Below are 18,325 nucleotides of genomic sequence, written 5' to 3'. Positions count from 1 at the left end.
TTTGTTCCTTTTAACTTAATCCTTTGGGTTTGGGGGGTCCTAACTGGGAGTATGGAAATAAATGTAATGGAAAACTGTTGCAAGAAAAAACAAAACAAAAAACAAAAGAAAGGGAAGGAAGACACAAATATTGTGCATAACATGCACAAAAACATGTAGGTATACATACACACAGCTTTTATGTGCTGAGGTTCCAATTTCTGATTAGGGTGTCATGGCTGTTTTTTTTCTTAGAGTCAGAAACTCCCAGCTGAAATCATTACCATTGACTGGCCACTCGGATATCTGTAATCCTGTTAGAGATTTAACTGAATGTTACAGTTGTAAACATCTACAGAACAGCTAATCTGGGGAACAATACCAATGACTGTGAAAACCTAGACTGCTGCCAGACACAACTCACAAGAAATTATGTTTAAAGAAAACATCAGCATTGAATATCAGTAGCCATTTTATGTACTGTTTGAATACTTTAACTTTCCCAGTTTAAAAGAGAAGTCATTTTAAGACTGTTTTGACTTTAAGACATCTTACATGCTGTTCATGAATTTAATCAAGAGGAGTTACGGAAAGCACATAATAAGGTGTGAGACAGCAAGGATTTTTGCATCAGTGCTTCATGTGCCAGATGACAGTTTTGTGCTGCTGAGTAAAACACACCATTTTTTCCAGAGCAATAACTAGATTAAGTGCTATAGCTGTTCTACTGCAGTGAAGAAGTTGTGAAGAGAATATTCAAAGGTTGTTAATTTGGGGTTAAATTCAGACAAGGTAATGTATTCTCAAGCATTGTAATTTTATGGGGTCTTATGACTTCATCTGGGTAATGGATGTTGAGTAATGGAATAAACACAAGTGTTCCTTTGGTGAGTCCTTGTGTTCCAGCTGCTCTCTTAGTCAGGCTGAAAGGAGCAGAGCACAGGAGACAGGAAAGCTGGGAGTCTCTGTTTTGATGGTCTGAACTGGTTCAAACTCAAACCACTACAGTTACAAGGATGAGTCCTGAGAGGTGCTCAATCAGCTCCTGCTTTGAATGAAGTCACTTTCTGGTTTCAGAAAGCAAAACAACCAAACCACCGCTGAATTTCTACCTTAGCTATTTACACAGAATTTCTACCCGAGCTATTTGCACAGAATTAGTGTATAGTCATGGAAGATCTTGGACTCTATCAAACCTTCCTTCTCCAGTTTGTATCCCTGTGAGTCAGGCCCTCATCAAACACTGCTCTGATACAGCAGCACACCCGGTTTGTTTATCCTGCAGCATCTATTGGACAGAAATATGGAGAGGGGAATGTCTGTATCTCATTAGACATAAACTTGCTGCTGTAAAAGTAGGCCATTCCACCACAGGGTTACTAAAGATCATTCTTTGGCTCCCATACCATGTTCTTGCTGAATGCTGCATGATTCCAGAATGTACAGGGTAGAACAGAAAAGCATTTGCTTGTTGATGCTTCTGCTTCTAGTACCACAGGACCAAGTCTGAAAGAATGGAACAGTGAAAAACGAGATTTTCAGCTCTTTGGAGGCTGAAAAACATGCAGCTTCCTGCACTAAAATACTCTTTGGGATTTAGTTCCAGAGCAGACCATTATCACAGTAAGTCAGGCTAAACAAATAAATAGCATTACACATATTTGCTATGCTTAAAGAAAGAAGAGGTATTTATCTGTGAAATATTTGCAAAGTGTGTCCCAAAGAGCTACTCTGACTCTGGGCATGTTAAAATTGTTTGAACAAGACTTTCTAGCCCTACTGGAGTTTGCATGAGGCACGTTCCTGTCTTCTCCCTGAGAAGAGCAGGCATTAAGTATCAGAGAGTATTCTCATACCTTGTTCCCTTCACCCAAAACAGCCGCCTCTAGCAAAGAGACGCTGGGAAAGGTCAAACAGGCAGTACCAGACACAATGGATTACCAGGAAATATCTACTCCCAGCTCCCACCCTGATCTTTGGGCAACAGCAGACGTGTACGTCTGACCCGGGGTGAGCAGCAGTAACCTACACCGCCGCCACACATCGGTGGCTCCTGGAAGTGTGTGCTGGAGCAGTGTTCCCAGCACTGCTCTGTTCCCAGACAAGCCTGCAGCCTTGTGAGCGAAGCTTCTTACCACATGCTGAGGAGCTGTGAGAAGCCTTCAGCAAAGCTGATGTTCACTAGTAACACACTGTCATGCAGCCCATCATCTAATGGGTATGAACAGTTTTATTAAAGCTTCCCGAGCCATTCCTGTCTGAGAGTGGAACAAAACCAAACCGGGACACAAGGATTTTTGACACAGAGGAACAGAGCTGAAATCTAGAGCAGCTTTAAACCACTCAGTCCATGGACCAGTGAAACCAGGATTTGGGAATTTTTACACTCAAGAAACTGCCTCTCTGGGACAGGAGTGGATGGTGTCTTTAAAGGACACTGCTCCTGGAAAGGATAACAGCCATAGAAACTCTCTGTCCAGGCAGAAGTAACAGCACACGAGTCAGGAGGGCTGGAAGGTTCCTCATATGGCATCTGCTCCTTCACCGTGATTTTTCCAGGTGGATGTTGGGATACTCTCCTTACCGTGAGAGAAATACCAGGAAGCAAATCAAAGGAACAGCTGGAAAACAGAGCCTTGGAGTTGAGCTGCCAAAAGGCGTGGAAGAGGCTGAGGTGGCACAATCTGTCCAGATCAGAGACCTCCACAATGCCCAACTGGGCATAAGCTCCTTCAGGGCAGATTTCAGCCGGTGAAATGAAAACCCCAAATATTCACAGGCTGAACTGAATTATCACTCCATCAAGTTTTTAAAAGTCAACAACAATGAATATACTTGAGATATCACTGTGCTCTCCTTGTTCCCTGCCCTGGGAGAGCAGGCGTGGGCAACACAGGTCAGAAATCAGAGATAATAGTTAGGACCTACAGCAAATGAAACAAACTCCTGGTAGAAGAGATTGGAAAAATTGAATTCAGTAAGACTTAAATAGATTAGGAAGACTTTTTAAGGTTTTTAGAAAATTATCCAGACAGTTTGAGTAACAGTTTGGCAAGGGACAGAAAATACACGACAGGGTACATGAATCACTAGATCCTGCTTCAAAACTATTTAAGCTACCTAAACTATTCTTTTAACATAGAAACCTGACTTATGTCAGATCTTTGTTACAGAGAAGAAAATCTACAAGTCTGTCCTTTGACAAGGCTTCAAAGCAGGTTTTTTGTTCTGTTGTAAACATGAATAGCAAGAGTTCCGGCTGCATCTACTGAAATTTTAATTAAAAAAAAAAAAAAAAAAAGAAAGATTGTAAGGTTTTTTCCTCTTTAAATATTTAGTGACACAATCAATGTGAAAGGCTCTTTAGGTTCTCTATTATTCAACTATGTTTACAGTTACATGGGGGAAAACTGAAAGATTTCTTCCCCAACCTCAGCCTGAAAATTGCCAAAACATAGCATAGAATGGAGTGAGTTAAATTTATCCTAATGTAAAACAACACACGGCACACCAGGGAAGCATGGATAATTTAAATACTGCTTTATTCAAAGACAAATAGTGTGCTAAAGGGACTGACATACCAGGTTAGAAAGAGCTGCAACTTCAAGTCCTGTAAGCAGGGAATGTCATCTTTCCTTGTCAGGAAAGTTGAGTTGTGAGAGCAGCTGTAGAATTTGAAAATTTTAGTCACGTTTATAACTAATCTTCTGCAGGGAAAGGAAACCAAAAGGGTCTTGTGATTTTGCTGGGCTCTAGATGCCTGAACAACTGACCAAAATGCTCTTCAAAGGCTGCCATCTCAGATGATTTTTCTTTCAGCAGGTTGAGAGGGAACACAGACCAGGCTGGGGGCCTGGGTGACATTCACCATATCAAGCCAGGCATTTCCTTCTTCTCTTAAAGCAGTAAAATGAAGGAATTTTGTCATAAGGCTTACAGAGTCTCATAAATACAGTAACAGGATGGTTTCGTAAGAATAGCCAGTTGTTTTGTCATTAAAATTAATACACAGTGATACCTTTCCACTTAACATTTGAAAACATAGGGATATTACAGTGAGAAAAGGACTCCAAAAAAAGCAAAAGGCCAATGCTATCAGCTAACAAAGAGGCCTGTGCTGTGTCTCTTCTCATTTCAGAGACTATGACAAGAAAGAACCCACTAAGATCATTGAAGCACAGCTCCTGGCCCTGCAAATGGTCACCCCAAGGATCACACCACATTCCCAAGAGCATTTACTGCCTCTGGTTCCAGTCTGTAAAATTTGGAGCCCCATGTTTTAAAAACCTGTATTTGTCCAATCAGAATCACAGCTACACATTTATATACAAAAAACCATTTTCCATCCCAATCAGAATTCTACTCCAACTGTCCTACCAGCTTCTGCAGCATATTAAAGAGGATTATAAGGAAATCATCACAAATCACCGAGATAACTGCAAGAGGCAATAACTACTGATCTTGGATTTAAGATTTCGTATAAATTGGCTTGACCAGCTTTAAGAATTTCAATACTTACCTTTTCATGATATTCATATCAATTTTACCAAGCTTGAATTCAGACCTGTGGAAGTTGTGTTAGAAGTTTAAACTACTTATTAAGAAATTTAAAAAGGCCCTTCTCTCCAAAGTCTAGTTAGTCTGATTCCAACAGGACTGGATTATCAGAATTACTGACAGTGGGAATCAATGCTTTTTAACCAAAAGTGTGATGGCATTTCTTTTGTGGATACATACAGAGGCCTAGTGCAAAACTGTGGGAGCTGAGGAAGATGCTCCTGCTGCTCCTGCAGCTATAGCCAGGGGTACCCATGGGGCTCCCTTGCCCACCCTGGGGTACATGGAGCCAGAGCATGACCTCCAGTTCTGCAGAACTGCTGTTTCCATAAACATTTACCCTTTTTATTTAGGTTTTAGTTTTTTAAGATGCAAACTTCACTGACCCAACGTGGAATGGAGGAGTATGGGCTCCCTGCAGACATCTATCACTATTAAAAATGTTCCCTGATTGTGACAAACTTCTCACAAATAATGCTAGCCAGTTCTTTGGGCAGTATTCACTGACGTTTCCCATCTTTCTACAAGCTGATGCTCTTACCCAGTTATTGCAGGATCAACAACAGAAAGGTCACCACACTTTTTTTTTTGTTTTTCGAAAGAGAACCTGAGTTACCCAAACACTTGTGTTATCCCCAACCAACTGCACTTAATGAACATTCTCTCTCTCTTTTTTTTTTTTAATAGTAGATATAAATAGAACATGTTATTTTGGGTTACTACGGTAGTTGTGTTTAAATGGGTACAATCTGGGCAAGACAGGAAGGCTAATTCTTCTCTAAACCAGAATTAATTGGGTTAGAGAATCTGTAAATATTATCTCATGCTCCTTTTTAGTCACCTTCCCTACAGTTTAGGTAACGGCTTTGGGATCTTTAGTGCTCTTTTTAACATCTGTGTAGATGTTAAAAGGAGCAAAATTTTGAAGTATTGTCTATGTTCTGGTAGCCAAAACCAGAACACAGACAAGTCAGAATTTTAAACAAAATAAATCACCAGAAAAACACCCGAAACAATTGCAACCAATCTATGTTCAAAAAGTGGCTAGAATAAAAGCTCTGACTGTTCCACATATATTTATACAACTATTTGGGAGACATCTAAGCATGGGAAGGTCATAAAAACTTACAGGAGTAAATACAAGGCAGGACACAGAGATTTTATATGGAATTACACAAAAAATCTCCTCAGTTGCAGTGGGGTCACTCTTAGGGAGAGACAGACTGATTTTTATCTTATCAGCATCCAGCATTTATCCTGCAACACGACACTCTAAAAGTAACAGCTCAGCCTATGAGGTTAATACTGAGTTGGCATTTTCTCCCGCAGAACATTTATTCTGAGAATGGAAAACCCATAAAACATCCCAGAAGTTGGAGTACACTGAAAGTTGAGCAGAGCCAGCTGTCCTCATTCCCTAAGTCAATTTGATTTTTTTTTTTTCCTCTCAGGACAAAAAAGGGTTTCTTTTATTCTAATATATTGCTTCAGTAGTCCAGCCAAGGCTCACTGCTCTCCCTTGGTGAAAATCCAAGAGATTGTCTGATAAAGGCTGTAAGAATAGCTGTGCAATATTCATCTGTAGAAAATCAGGAGGATTTCTTTCAGAAAAATGGAGGTTCCAACATAATTTTCTGGAAATGAATAGACCTCCAATTGAGATATGAACATTTTTTTTAAACTCCTACCAGACACCATCATCATTATTTGCTTTTCAGAAACAAGGAACCTGCTGCTCCTTGACCTCTCATTAAGGAAGTGGTCTCTGAGCACAGTAGCATGGTCTTTAAACAAATCACGTTCCATTTTTGGAATTAGACCGTATTATAACAATAATTTTAAGTATCACTTACAAGGCACAACTGCTGTCCTATTATACTGCCAGGTAGTAATAAGAGTTTTGGGGTTTTTTTGAATGAATACATGCAAATTGCAAGGTACAGGCTCACTGAATAAACTGCAATGATGAGATACACAAATCATGTAACTATGAATTCCTAAGTGGATTTAAGAACTCATAATTAGAAAAGACAGGCATTTAGCTCAAAAAAGTTCACACAAAACCTAGGTTAAAGTAATGCTATTTAATGCAGTGAGAAAATTTTCTTCAAGAGGTGAGTAGCAACAAAATGAAAGGTACAATTTCTAACTGACATAAGGAAACAAACACGTTCAGCAGCATTGTTTTCTGCATGTCCCTGCATTCCATATCCAATTCTCTGACTTTTCAACAAACCAACACCATCTGAGCTTTTCCTGCTCTGTCACCCAGGCACACAGTAGCCATGAACACCTCAGCCTCCACTGCACGGCAATCTTCCCAGCAGGACAGGAATGTCCCCTGCTCTGTAGTTTGTGCCCTATGGCTACAGACACCACACAGAGATAACAGGTCCTCTCCAAGTTAGACAGAGGTCAGCAGAGATAATAAAGGCCTATTAATAATCATCCTCTCACAGTGCTTTTGAATTAACATCAGACAGTTTCATGAACAGAAACACGCAGCTGTTACCTTTTAAATAACAGACATACCACTTGGCACTCTCTTCAGGTTTCCCACAAGCATTTGAGGAAAAATGGCTCCATGTTGCTTCAGCCTTTGAATTTAAAGTGACTCCCAAGGCAGGCCAATGTGGATCTGGTGAGTGCTGCCTATGGCACAATCACTGCCACAGAGCCACAACGTGAGAGACTCGGAGGGAAGAGAGCAGAGAATCGCGACCTCCCTGAAGTCCTCTAACTCTGCTCACAGATAAACAATGGACACAGGCACAAATGGTTAAGAAAGCGATATTTATAAGGAAGCCTAAAGGAATAACGAAGCACTGTAATATTTAAAATTAAGTCGCTCGCCCCCACTTTAGAATTAAAATGCTGGCAAAGCCTTCATGAAGATTTTATAAACGCCAACAGTTTGACAAGATACTTTGTAATTAATTCTTAGTGCATACAAATAAATTATTCATTAGCAGAACTCACATTTGGGTTTTATTATACTCTGTAAAATATACAGAAATCTTGAAGTACTGAAAGAGTGCAGGTAAATACAGTATTCAAGCAGTCACTATTTCTATGTACATGCTCATTAATGCTTCAAAAACCCCACAAAATTATCAAATAGATCAAAATATTGCCCCATGTTTCCACACTATGTTCAGAAAAGCAGCTGTTAATTTACAATATCAAAGATTTCCAGTTTCACAATACAAAAAAAAAAAAAAAAAAAAAAAAGGATAAAAATGAAATTGGAATCAGTTTGTAGTAATTTATTTGTACTTTGCCAGGACACGCAAGGATTCCTTGCATGTACATAAACAAATTCACTTGAAAAGTAACAGTTATAGTTAAAGCAGAGCCAAATAAAGTAAGTTCATATTTAACAGACAAAACTTCAGCTTATTTATGTCAGTTTTTCATTCTTCAGGCAATTAACGAAAACAGTAGTCTGTTATAAATTAGAAAAAAAAAAAAAATTGGGCAAGTTTGAACTACATTACGGGACCTGTTTCTGCTGTTTATTTTCTAAATGGAGCACAACAAAGATACACAGCTTTTCCCACAGACCAGACACTGTACTTTTTTTCTCTAATAGGGAAATATACTTTTAAATTCACCTCCCCTCCTCCCTCCCCCCTCTGTAAATCTGGGATTTAAAAAAAAAAAAAGAAGGGTGACAGGGATATACAATTTTAATCTTACATACAAATTTATGATGTAAGGAAGTAGATAAATTACTAGAAAAGAACTCTTAGTCACAACAGGGTTATCAATACATTGCAATTCAGTTTTTTATGCCGTTTCATAGTTTCCAAGTTACTCGTGTATTTTTAAATTAAGAAAAATTCCATCCAAAATCCAAAAGTTAAAAAAAAAAAAAAAAATCTGTAACTGTGCAACAATTACTTCTTCCCTCCCACAACTCCCACCCCTTCCTTCCCTTATTACACTGTACATTTTTCACCCTGACTTCACCTTGTTAGCTGGTTTAATTTTAGTATTATAAAAGTATGACAGATCATTTTCATTTCACCTAAAAGAAAAAGAAAATAAAACTTAAAAGCACATCTGCTTTCTTTCATGGTACATTTAATAGTGTCGGAAGGCTTACAGATGATTAAAAAAAAAAATAAAATTCAACATTTAAACCCAAATCTAAGCTTCTTTTCCAGAAGTAATTAAGGTTTGGTTGAAATAACTTCTCAAATAACCTATTCCAGTTTTCACAAAACGTATTTAATTAAAAAAAATCTTTAAGTTATTTGGTCCTTTGGCAATTTGCAGCACAAACAATGCCTACTGTACCAAACTCATTTATTGCCTTCAAAATGGTTTTAAGTTTATTGAGAGCATTTGAATCTAGCATCCTTTGTCTTGCACAATAGTGTTGTTCATTTACACCAAGTTGGGTGCCCAGTCTGCAGGAATTACTCCTGGCACCAGAAACAGAATGGTAGAATACAGTTAAATAAAACAGTTTTGACATTCTTTTTTTTTTTTTTTTTTTTTTTTTGCCATGGATTCCAAGTACTTATTCAAGAATTTATGCTTCTTCTGCAAAATATGCTCTTAAAAATCTTCCTAGAGTCTCACAGATTTTTTTTTTTTTTTAATATGCAACCACAATAAAAAACATCTTCTCAAAGGCGTGTCCTTCCTTCTGTATTCAAACAGCAACAGCTTTCTGAGAGCACAAGTCTGACCTTCCAGCGTGAGGGTTCACTCAGACCTACAAAAAGCGTCTTCTAATAGGTCTCAGAATCTGAGTCATTGAGCTCGTCCTCTTCTGTGTAGGGGTAGCCACCCTCCCTGCCAATGTTGTTGAAAGTACAGTAGGAGCTGTGGTCGCTCCTCATGATTGGCAAGGAATCGAAGGTGACAGTTTTTGAGGTGTTGGTGTAATGATTAATGGCATTGAAGGTGAGGGAGGGCAATGCGCCGCTCGATGAAACAGGCATCATGGTGGCCAGGATGAGAGCCAGGCAATCGGCCACGTCCTTGTTGGGCGCGCAGGCCAAAGCCGGCGTGTAACCTACGAATCAAGAGAAAGCAAATCCTTCATTTAACAGAAAGACAATGTACAAATTTCTCCAAGTTCATACAATCTGTCAGCTGCAAAAGTATTTTACATTGCTTAGTTCCGCACTGTTTAAAAAAAAACAAAAAACACGTGAAATGAATGCATTATCAATTAGTATTTTTAAACTTCCGGTTACAAAAACAATCTTGAAATTAACGGGCTTTGCAAAAAAGATGTTAATTGTTTTGTTAAGCACAGCCAAACACTCTAGGCCAGTGAGAAAAGCCCAGATCTTTAAATGGTGAGGAGGTCAACTGGCTGAGGAGAGACAACTAACAGCAGCCGGCAGCGATAGGTGACAGCATTCACTAAAGAGCTACTGCAGAAACTAAGGCTCAAACATTTCTTCTTCCAGAAGCTCCTCCACGGCTGTTCATAACAGACAGTTATTTAATAACACCGTGCTGTCTCAGTAACAAGCTGGCTAAAGGATCAGGGCCAGTTAATTGAAAAGGCAGAGTATAATTAACCTATAGTTTATTACAATATTCAATAATAAAAAGCCAATGCCTAATTTTTATTTGCACAGTATCAGTTATGAAATCCAGAGAAGTTTGAGGAAATACCAGCTGGGTTAGCGGGCTAGAACTTGCAGGGACACCTCTTGGTTGCCCAACTGGTCCAACCAAACTTCTGCCAGGCATTGCTGCTGTGACAACCCCCAAAAGCAGGAGGTCTTGGGCTACGGAATGATTTGCAGTCAGGTCACATAGCTGTGACATTTCTTCTGGGTTTCTATGGCTCTAATAATCCTCCACCATTGTTCCTTCCGCAACTTCCCTTTCTCTGTGTACTTGCCTCTACTCATTCAATGTCAAGAAAAATGCTTCAAATTCTCCTCAGAGGAGAGCCGTGCATTGCTCCTGTCTCAGGTTTAACCATTCGGACGGCGCTTGACGGCGAGTTCTGGCACAGGTCTCGGTACATCTACAGCACCAAGGGACTGCACTTGCTGGTGCCACTGGCAGCTCTACAAGCAGGGCAGTCTCCTAAGTACAACCACAGATCACAGCTAATTCTGCTGCCAAGAGCAGGACAAGTTTCACTCCCTGGCTGCACTCGGCAGCGTGTGCCCAATCACCCCGCAGCATCTCTCCCTGTGTGGGACAGAAACGCCCACAATGAACTCAATAGGAAGACTCATATTCAGGTACATTTGAGAGTCTGAAGTCCCACGCTACCAAAAAGTGCACAACTTTAAGGTGTATGACATCCAAGTAAAAAGCACACAAGTAATTTTAAATAACAGAGGGCTTTAACGCAAAGTGCACGATAAACTTCTACCCAGACTTTAGGAAGGCAGGGGAAACAAGACAGTGCTCGTTCTACCAGCAAGTGTTTCAACTACTCCAAAGGAATCATGTTTATTTTAGACGTAGGTCCAGATCAAGTTTTAGGATAGAGCTCAGGAGCAGTTACTGTATTGTACAATTGCACATAAGTATTAAACCAGTGAGCACATTATGGAAAATAACTGTAGCTAAAAGTTACGGAAACAGCAGGCAGGGGACAGTCTTGCTGTTCCTGTTCGCTCAGGACAGACCTTGTGCTTGATGCTTTGAACGGAGCAAGACAAGAGTCCCTGCCCAAAGGAGCACACAATCCAAGGAAACACAGATAAGTCAAGCACAGAACGCACCAGCTGACCATGCGATAGGGCCGTACAGAAGTGCAGCGCAGCGGATGTTTTCATTGTTAGTAAGGTACCACAGCACTTAAACAGCTCAGAGTTAACAGTGACAGTCTGCAGAAGAGATACATTTTGAGAGGATTCAGAAGCAAGAGCCAGAGCTTGCCACACCTGGATCATGACTGCATTTCAGGCATGTAAGGCAGAACAGAAGGCTCAGAACTGATACTCAGATGCACACCATTTAATATCTACAGTTGCTGGAGGTTGTATGAAGGTAAGATGACACACAAAGTAAGTTTATTCAAGCTGGTCATATTCAACACCGTTCCTTTCACTAATGTGACTTGATAAAAGTTCAAAGAAGAAAAACAAGCAGTCACCTGCTATTTTTAAGGATTTTGTTTATTTGTTTGTTTGCCCCCTTCCTCCCTCCCCCCTTTTAAAGACTTCTAGGGTCTTGACTACTCATGTTCCTTCTGGAGCAGAGCATCCCAGTTCATCCTAAAAAAGGTCAAGGTAAGGATTAAACAAAATACTTGCTTCCGTTAAAAGTTCTCTGTTCTCTAAAAACTGTCTTTATAATTAGTATACAATTGTAGGTCTCGAGCTCCTGGCTTTCATAAGCAGGAATAAAATACCCCAGTTTTATTCCTGCCTTAGACATAGCAAGATGAAGTAACTGCTTACACCACGGAAGACTGACATCTGTGTTCTCCACCACATTAACTTACATTAACTCCGCTATATCAAATTCAAATTTATATGAACAAATTGTAATTTTATGTCACTTAACTGCAGAGGGATAATTCATAAGTCAGTGAAACAGCTGATTTAAATACTTTATATACTATACATTTGAAGATGATGTCAGTAAATGAACTGACTCCACTGAAATACTCTTACTCAGCTCTCCTGTAATGGTCTCCATAATCTGCACTTGTACTTGTATAAAGCTTCACAGAACAACAACAACAAAATATTTATTACTATTGTCATTTGTAGATGGGGCAATAAAAATAGAGTGAGTTGGGCAGCATCCTTGCACAACAAAAAACAGGAGTCTGCATGATAGATACTGACTTAAGGCTGGGGCTCCCCCTGCCCAAATGCAGAGCTGCTCCCTCCCCTGGGGCTTGAAAGTTGCCAGGGAGGCATCTACAGGAAAATCAGAGGGTTATTAATGTGGTCAGTGCAATAAGAATTCTCAAGATCAACTGAATGAGGTAGTAACACTGGGAAAGACGTCAGAGACGTTTTATAAGCACTTAAAAATTCCTTCCAGAAAACTGGTCATCTCCAATATAAACGAAAACAAAAGTTAAATAGTTAGGGAAAAAAACCACTACAAAACAAAACAACCCCTGAAAATTGCTGAGTGACAAAACTTCATATGGTGTCAAATGAAAAAAAAAAAGCCAATAATTTCTTTTAAGACAGGCAAATTTGCATTAATAATGTCCAATTCAATGGAATTTTTGTAGATGAAGGGGATGGCAGTTTCATGATGACTTGTGTGGAAAAATGGGAAAAAAAAAGGAAATTTGAACTGACACAGAGCTGAGAATGAACCCTCAACACAACTGGTTTGGGGAAGTATACTGGACAGTTAATTTGCTATTTCAGCTGCATTTCATTTATTAAGAACCAAGAGGATTACTTTTTTTCTACCGACATTAGTTCTTAAACAAAAATTATCTCACCACTCTAGGAGACGCTCTATGACAAAAGCAATGTGACTTCAAATTTACAGTTAAAAATCTTATAAATTATTTATAAACGGAAATGCAGGTAACTGGAGTGATGCGGTTTTTTTGCAAAGCTCATATTTTTCAATAATGATCTATAGCTCAGCTATAGCAGCAGAGGACTCAATTTATACAGCTGTAGATAACAAATAAAGACTGCTTGCAAAAAGTCAATGTAGTTTTTACAGAAAGGGACAAATTCAAAGACAAAAACTTGATCATCACTCCGTAACAGCTGAGGCTCTGCTGGCTACATGTTCCATTTATCAAGATAGGCTTCCTTGTAAAACACCAGGACTTTCTAAAACTAAAACTAAACACCCATATCATCCAATTCTGTATGAAATGCCACTCTTGTTTGGCAGATCACTGAACTTATCTGGACTATGCTAAAGTAAGATAATGTCAGTGTTGTGATCCAAAACGTTCCACTGCCTATTTCTTCAGTCAGAATAAAGAATTCGTTAAGGCTGCTTGTTATGTTTTTAAGGCTTCTTAAAATATTATAAACAAAGCAATTGCTATTAGAAAAAAACAGAGCAAGGAAAAATATTAGATAGTGCCCAGACTTACTTTAAAATTTAAAGTATGAGCAGATTAGAGAGGAGACTTAGATTCCCAGGCTGCTGGGTACTTTGACACAAATGGTTTTCCTCTGTTATGTCAAAAATCCGTCCTAACAAGGGACTGGCTGGCTGTATATGAGAGGCCCACAAAAATGCAAATGTCTCCAGTCAGCATACATGTGATGAGAAACAAAATTTAAAAAGATGTATCTTTCAGTCTTTTAATTTTAGGCAGTTTCTTTTAGTGCTTACTCTTGTGCCCTATTTTAGGCAAGGAATGGTCTTTAAGTCACCCAAGTCACTTTAAGCAGTCTAATTTGAGAAACACACAGAGAAAGTCACACAGAACATTAAAAGAGGAAAAACTTTCCAAAATGGAAATATAATTAGAAATATTAATTAGATATGTCACATTTGGAATAAAAACCAACAAATGCAAACAAAACCAAAAGCAAACAATCCATTGCCTCACCCCTCCCCAAATCCTAGCTACTGCTTTCATGGCATATGAGACAGAGCCTTACACTTTGGAAAACACAGCTTCAGAAGACCACAGATATCTCACATCAAATATGTGAATGAGTCAATAAATCTGATTGTTCTTTTGTTCTTACAAGATGCAGGATTTATTCTCGTGATAAAGCAGTTACTTCTTACTTCTATGTGCCAAAGAACTCTGAAGAGCCAGAAGCTTGAGAACAGTAACTGTGAGCTGTAAATCATACTAGCTTTTGAAAGCTAACACCAATGTACCCACTTTGACAAAACAAACAGCAATTCAATCCAGCTTCTTAACAGCTGAAAGTTATATTTTACTTTGAGCATTATGTTTTTCTGACCATTTTTGGTATGCCAAAGTTAGCGCATTTATAGGTGCATCATAAAACTACTTTTATAGCGCATCATAAAACTACAAATGCAAACCAAACATTTCTGTGCCGTGACCTGCATCGTTCTGAGAGTTTTCACTCTCCCTACACTTCTGCTGCTTTGCTAAAATGATCCATCACCAATGGATTTTTTTCTGTGAGGAGAACCTACAGCAAGGCTCATCTGAAGTTTCCAGAGTTACTGCTTTTCAGGGAGTTGAGTTTAGAACCAAAGTTCCTTACAGGGAAACAAAGTTAGATTTTTCTTACCATTTTCATCTACAGCAAGTACACTTGCTCCCTTCCCTAAAAGCTCTTGAACTACAACCGTTAGTCCATTTCGAGCAGCAACATGCAGAGGTCTGTGAAGACAAGCAAACTCATATATAAACCTTAGAACAAGTCATTAAGTAAGATAGGTAGCTTGCATCTAGTTAAATGTAATACTTATACTTCTATGTTATTTACACATCATATAAATATTGTAGATGTAATAGCTAAGATGGGAAACTCAGCAAATCTCTTTTCTTTTTGCAAAGAAACTCTATGACACCAGTTGTGAACTTTCTTCTTTCCATGGCAGCACACAGTGAGGAAGCAGCTGCTAGTAAAGATGTGCCTGCTTATGGACTTTGCCATGTTAAAAAGTCAGAAACACTTGGCACCCTACTGCTGATAAATCCCCCACTCAACTGCTGTAACTGATACTGTCACATCAGAGAGTTCCTGCATTTCACTGGCATCAGTCACTGGGGTTCTAACAGCAGAACGGCAGTCGTTTTGCTGCTACATGTAAATGCTCATAAGAGATGCAGAAGCGCTTCATCAGTCTGCCCTCTAGAAACCACTATATTCCACTGTGATCAGAGATGAAAAAATATTTCACAGCATAATGCTTGAAGCAAGAAAAGCAGATTACTTTTCAAAACCTCAAACTACTAAGCATAAATCATTTTTGTGCTGACCTGCTCTATAAAGGAAAGTGTAGCTTTATCTCAAATATTCTAATTTTATCTTTTTCAAATGCAACAGTTTTTCAAAACTGGTTCCCAGTGGCTTAAATAAAGCGTTACCATCACTCAGCAGGAAACAGAATAATCAGCTTACTTCCCTTTGGCTTTATATTGCTCTTCATTCATTCTAAGATTCCTGAAGTTGTTTGAATTAACTATAAGCTATATTTTGAGTTGGAAACTAATGCCTTACTTACATATCAGAAATGCAAAAGATACAAACAGGAGCAGCTGTGTCTATGGTGCTTACATTAAGGTATTAAAAATTCAAGAACAACGACACCCTATAGATATACTGAAAAAGGTACTGTAATTAAAATAATTTTAATGTAGAGACCAACGATTTTAATGCTTCTCTTGCCACAAAGAAGGACTTTGTTTAAGCTGTTCAGAAAGTCAATTTAGTTATTAAACATTTGCTAAAGAAGTAATATTTTAAAGAACTGTTAAAACTTTGCCATTTATAAACACTTTATGGAGGTGCAAATGTGTACCTATTTTATCCCATGACATATCTTGATTAAACTATTTGAGCCAAGGCATGTGGGTGGAATTACATGAGCCTGTGGTAGCATACTTTCCCACATCTGTTCCCATCTCCTTTTTGCTTTTCCTTCTCCCAAGACATCCTTGCTTAAAGCCAGAAATGAGGCAATCAATCCTTTCCTGCTTTCTGGTTATTTCATGCTGCCTGAGGTGCACCATGGTGAGCAGCAAAAGCAAAGGAAGAATTCTTTCTTTTTTAGTTCCTTAATTCAACCAGATCTCAGGGAATACTTGGAAGCACTGTATGAGCTTGAAAATGGCAAGATTCCAGAAGGGATGTAAGGCCAAAATAATATGTGAGTTGCTTACAAGTTCCAGTGTAAGGTGTTTTTTTTGGTGTTTTGTTGTTTTTGCTTTTTGGTTTTTTTTCCCTAAATGGACTGTGATAACAATTCTGAAGCTGTCTAATAATTAACGTGCATAACTCAGCTAAACATCGTGTGTCAAGTATTCCCTGTAACACAAATGCATTCTCTAAAAGGGAAAAAATGCAAAAGAGTCATTTTAGCAGCCCATCCTGATTGGTATGACATACCATACATTTCTAAGCTTTCCTTCAATTTAGGCTAACAAAATAGGTTTAATTCTACTTGAGAGATGATCTTCAGGAAGGTTTAAAATAGTGTATTATATTTAATAGAAAATAATGTTTCATTCTTGAAACATGAAACAGAAAGCATGCTGAAGAGTAAAATCACACTTCAGGCAGTTTTGGTTTTTTTTTTAAAGTAACTATCTTTGAAGACCAAGTCTTAGTTTGCCTCAAGCTGTTAAATGAAGTGATTTTTAATTGAAAAACTGGATAATTTTTTAAACATAAAAATTTCAGTTTACCGTAATCTCAGTGGATTGCAGTAACTCCACGCAGGAATCACAATAATGTAAGTTTTATTTATCATCCTATTCACCCACAAGAAAAAAAACATCTAGAGCTTTAAATATGAGCGAAACACCATTTCAATTCCAAGCTGGTTCAACTCTTGGTACCTACTAACAGTTTAAATTCAATGAATTTGAACAAAAAAATCTGAAAAATATTCCTCTTTATGAGCAAGATACACACCAAGAACTCATCTTTCAAACACCCTCCCTTGCTGATACGTACGTTTGCAAGGCTGCATTGGTGGCGTTGATGAGGTTTCTGTCCGTAATCTTCTCCAGGATTAACAAGGCACTAGTTTCATGACCCTTAACAAAGAACAAACACCTGTCACATAACAAATATTCTTCACAAATTGCTCTGAGTGTTTTTTTCAGGGTAACAACGCTCTCAAACAGTGCTTGATAGCACAAAGCTCAGCACTGCTAAGTCAGAATGTGCACACACCTTGCTGCAAGCCAAATGGAGTGCTGTGTTCTTAGAACTGTCTTGCAAAGTCAGATCAGCCTTAGCACTGCTAACCAGCACCTCTGGGGAAAAAAAGACTTGTATTACCTAAAAGCACATTCCTTAAAATTTAAATGGCAAAATGAAAACAGAATTTTGACAAAATATATTCACAAGAATGTTAACTGTAAAGCTACTTCAGCCACCGTAAGATCAACAAAGCTAAGAGCGGAAATATATAAAGCTTTCTCTTTACCAACTGTATTCGTCTGTCCATTTTCTGCAGCCATCATTAAAGGTGTTTTCCCAGAAGAATCTACAGCATTTACTTGAGCACTGTGACCAAGCAGAAGCTGTAGACACTCAACGTGATCTGTAAAAGCTGCTGCATGCAGAGGAGTTCTACAACAGATCAAAAGACAATATGGCCATGTTCAGCCATGCTTTCTACTGTATTCAAAGGGGCATCCCTGGCTGTGATCCTACAAACAAAAAAGACACTATAGCCTCTCCCACTGATCCTTTGCAATCAGTACTGCTGGAGTTGTGACTGCTGCCTTTAAAAAGTCCCTTCCAAGTTTCAACTAATGCCACCATGCAGTTTATAATGGAGATACAATTTGATTCAGCAAAAGTAAAAGACGCTTAAAGCTCCATCCACAAAGTGATAAAATTTAAAACGTGCTCTAAGCTGCCTGTATTAAAAAAAAGCCAATTCAAGTTTACTGAATCAGAACATGATTTTTAAAATATAAAATTTATTTCCAGCACAGAATAAAACAAAAACCTTTGAAGAATAAAACCAGGGGAATGAGGAATTAATGTTAAGTAGCAAATACAAAACCCCCAAATGACTGAAGAATTTAGCACAGCCACTGTATGACAAATTACAAAATTACAAACATTCTTTCTGCATTTACACTCTTACCTTCCTTTTGAATCTGTTGAATTTACAATACCAGCACCTAGTGTATCAATTAACATTTCTGCAGCACCTTCATTGTCATTTATCC

At 38.5% G+C, this 18,325-nt stretch overlaps 1 protein-coding gene across 3 annotated transcripts in view; it reads right to left on the bottom strand.

Moving 5' to 3' along the window:
- Nucleotides 1–7,506: 7,506 nt before the first annotated feature.
- The window catches only part of ANKRD28 (ankyrin repeat domain 28), a 120,516-nt gene continuing 109,697 nt past the window's right edge, over nucleotides 7,507–18,325 (bottom strand). For 2 of the 3 annotated variants that reach the window (XM_040085829.2, XM_040085819.1), the window contains exons 23-28: nucleotides 18,241–18,324; nucleotides 17,569–17,714; nucleotides 17,313–17,395; nucleotides 17,091–17,173; nucleotides 14,697–14,788; nucleotides 7,507–9,565 (exon numbers count right to left, since the gene is read on the bottom strand). In XM_040085829.2, coding sequence (XP_039941763.1) covers nucleotides 9,279–9,565; nucleotides 14,697–14,788; nucleotides 17,091–17,173; nucleotides 17,313–17,395; nucleotides 17,569–17,714; nucleotides 18,241–18,324 — 775 coding nt within the window. In that variant the 3' untranslated portion in view covers nucleotides 7,507–9,278. The remainder of the gene's footprint in view (nucleotides 9,566–14,696; nucleotides 14,789–17,090; nucleotides 17,174–17,312; nucleotides 17,396–17,568; nucleotides 17,715–18,240; nucleotide 18,325) is intronic. The other variant, XM_040085836.2, reaches the window with a different exon arrangement.

The sequence above is a fragment of the Hirundo rustica genome, chromosome 1, assembly GCF_015227805.2.
Source record: "Hirundo rustica isolate bHirRus1 chromosome 1, bHirRus1.pri.v3, whole genome shotgun sequence".
In the NCBI taxonomy this organism is placed as follows: Eukaryota; Metazoa; Chordata; class Aves; order Passeriformes; family Hirundinidae; genus Hirundo; species Hirundo rustica.
This window is presented reverse-complemented; position numbering and strand designations above follow the sequence as displayed.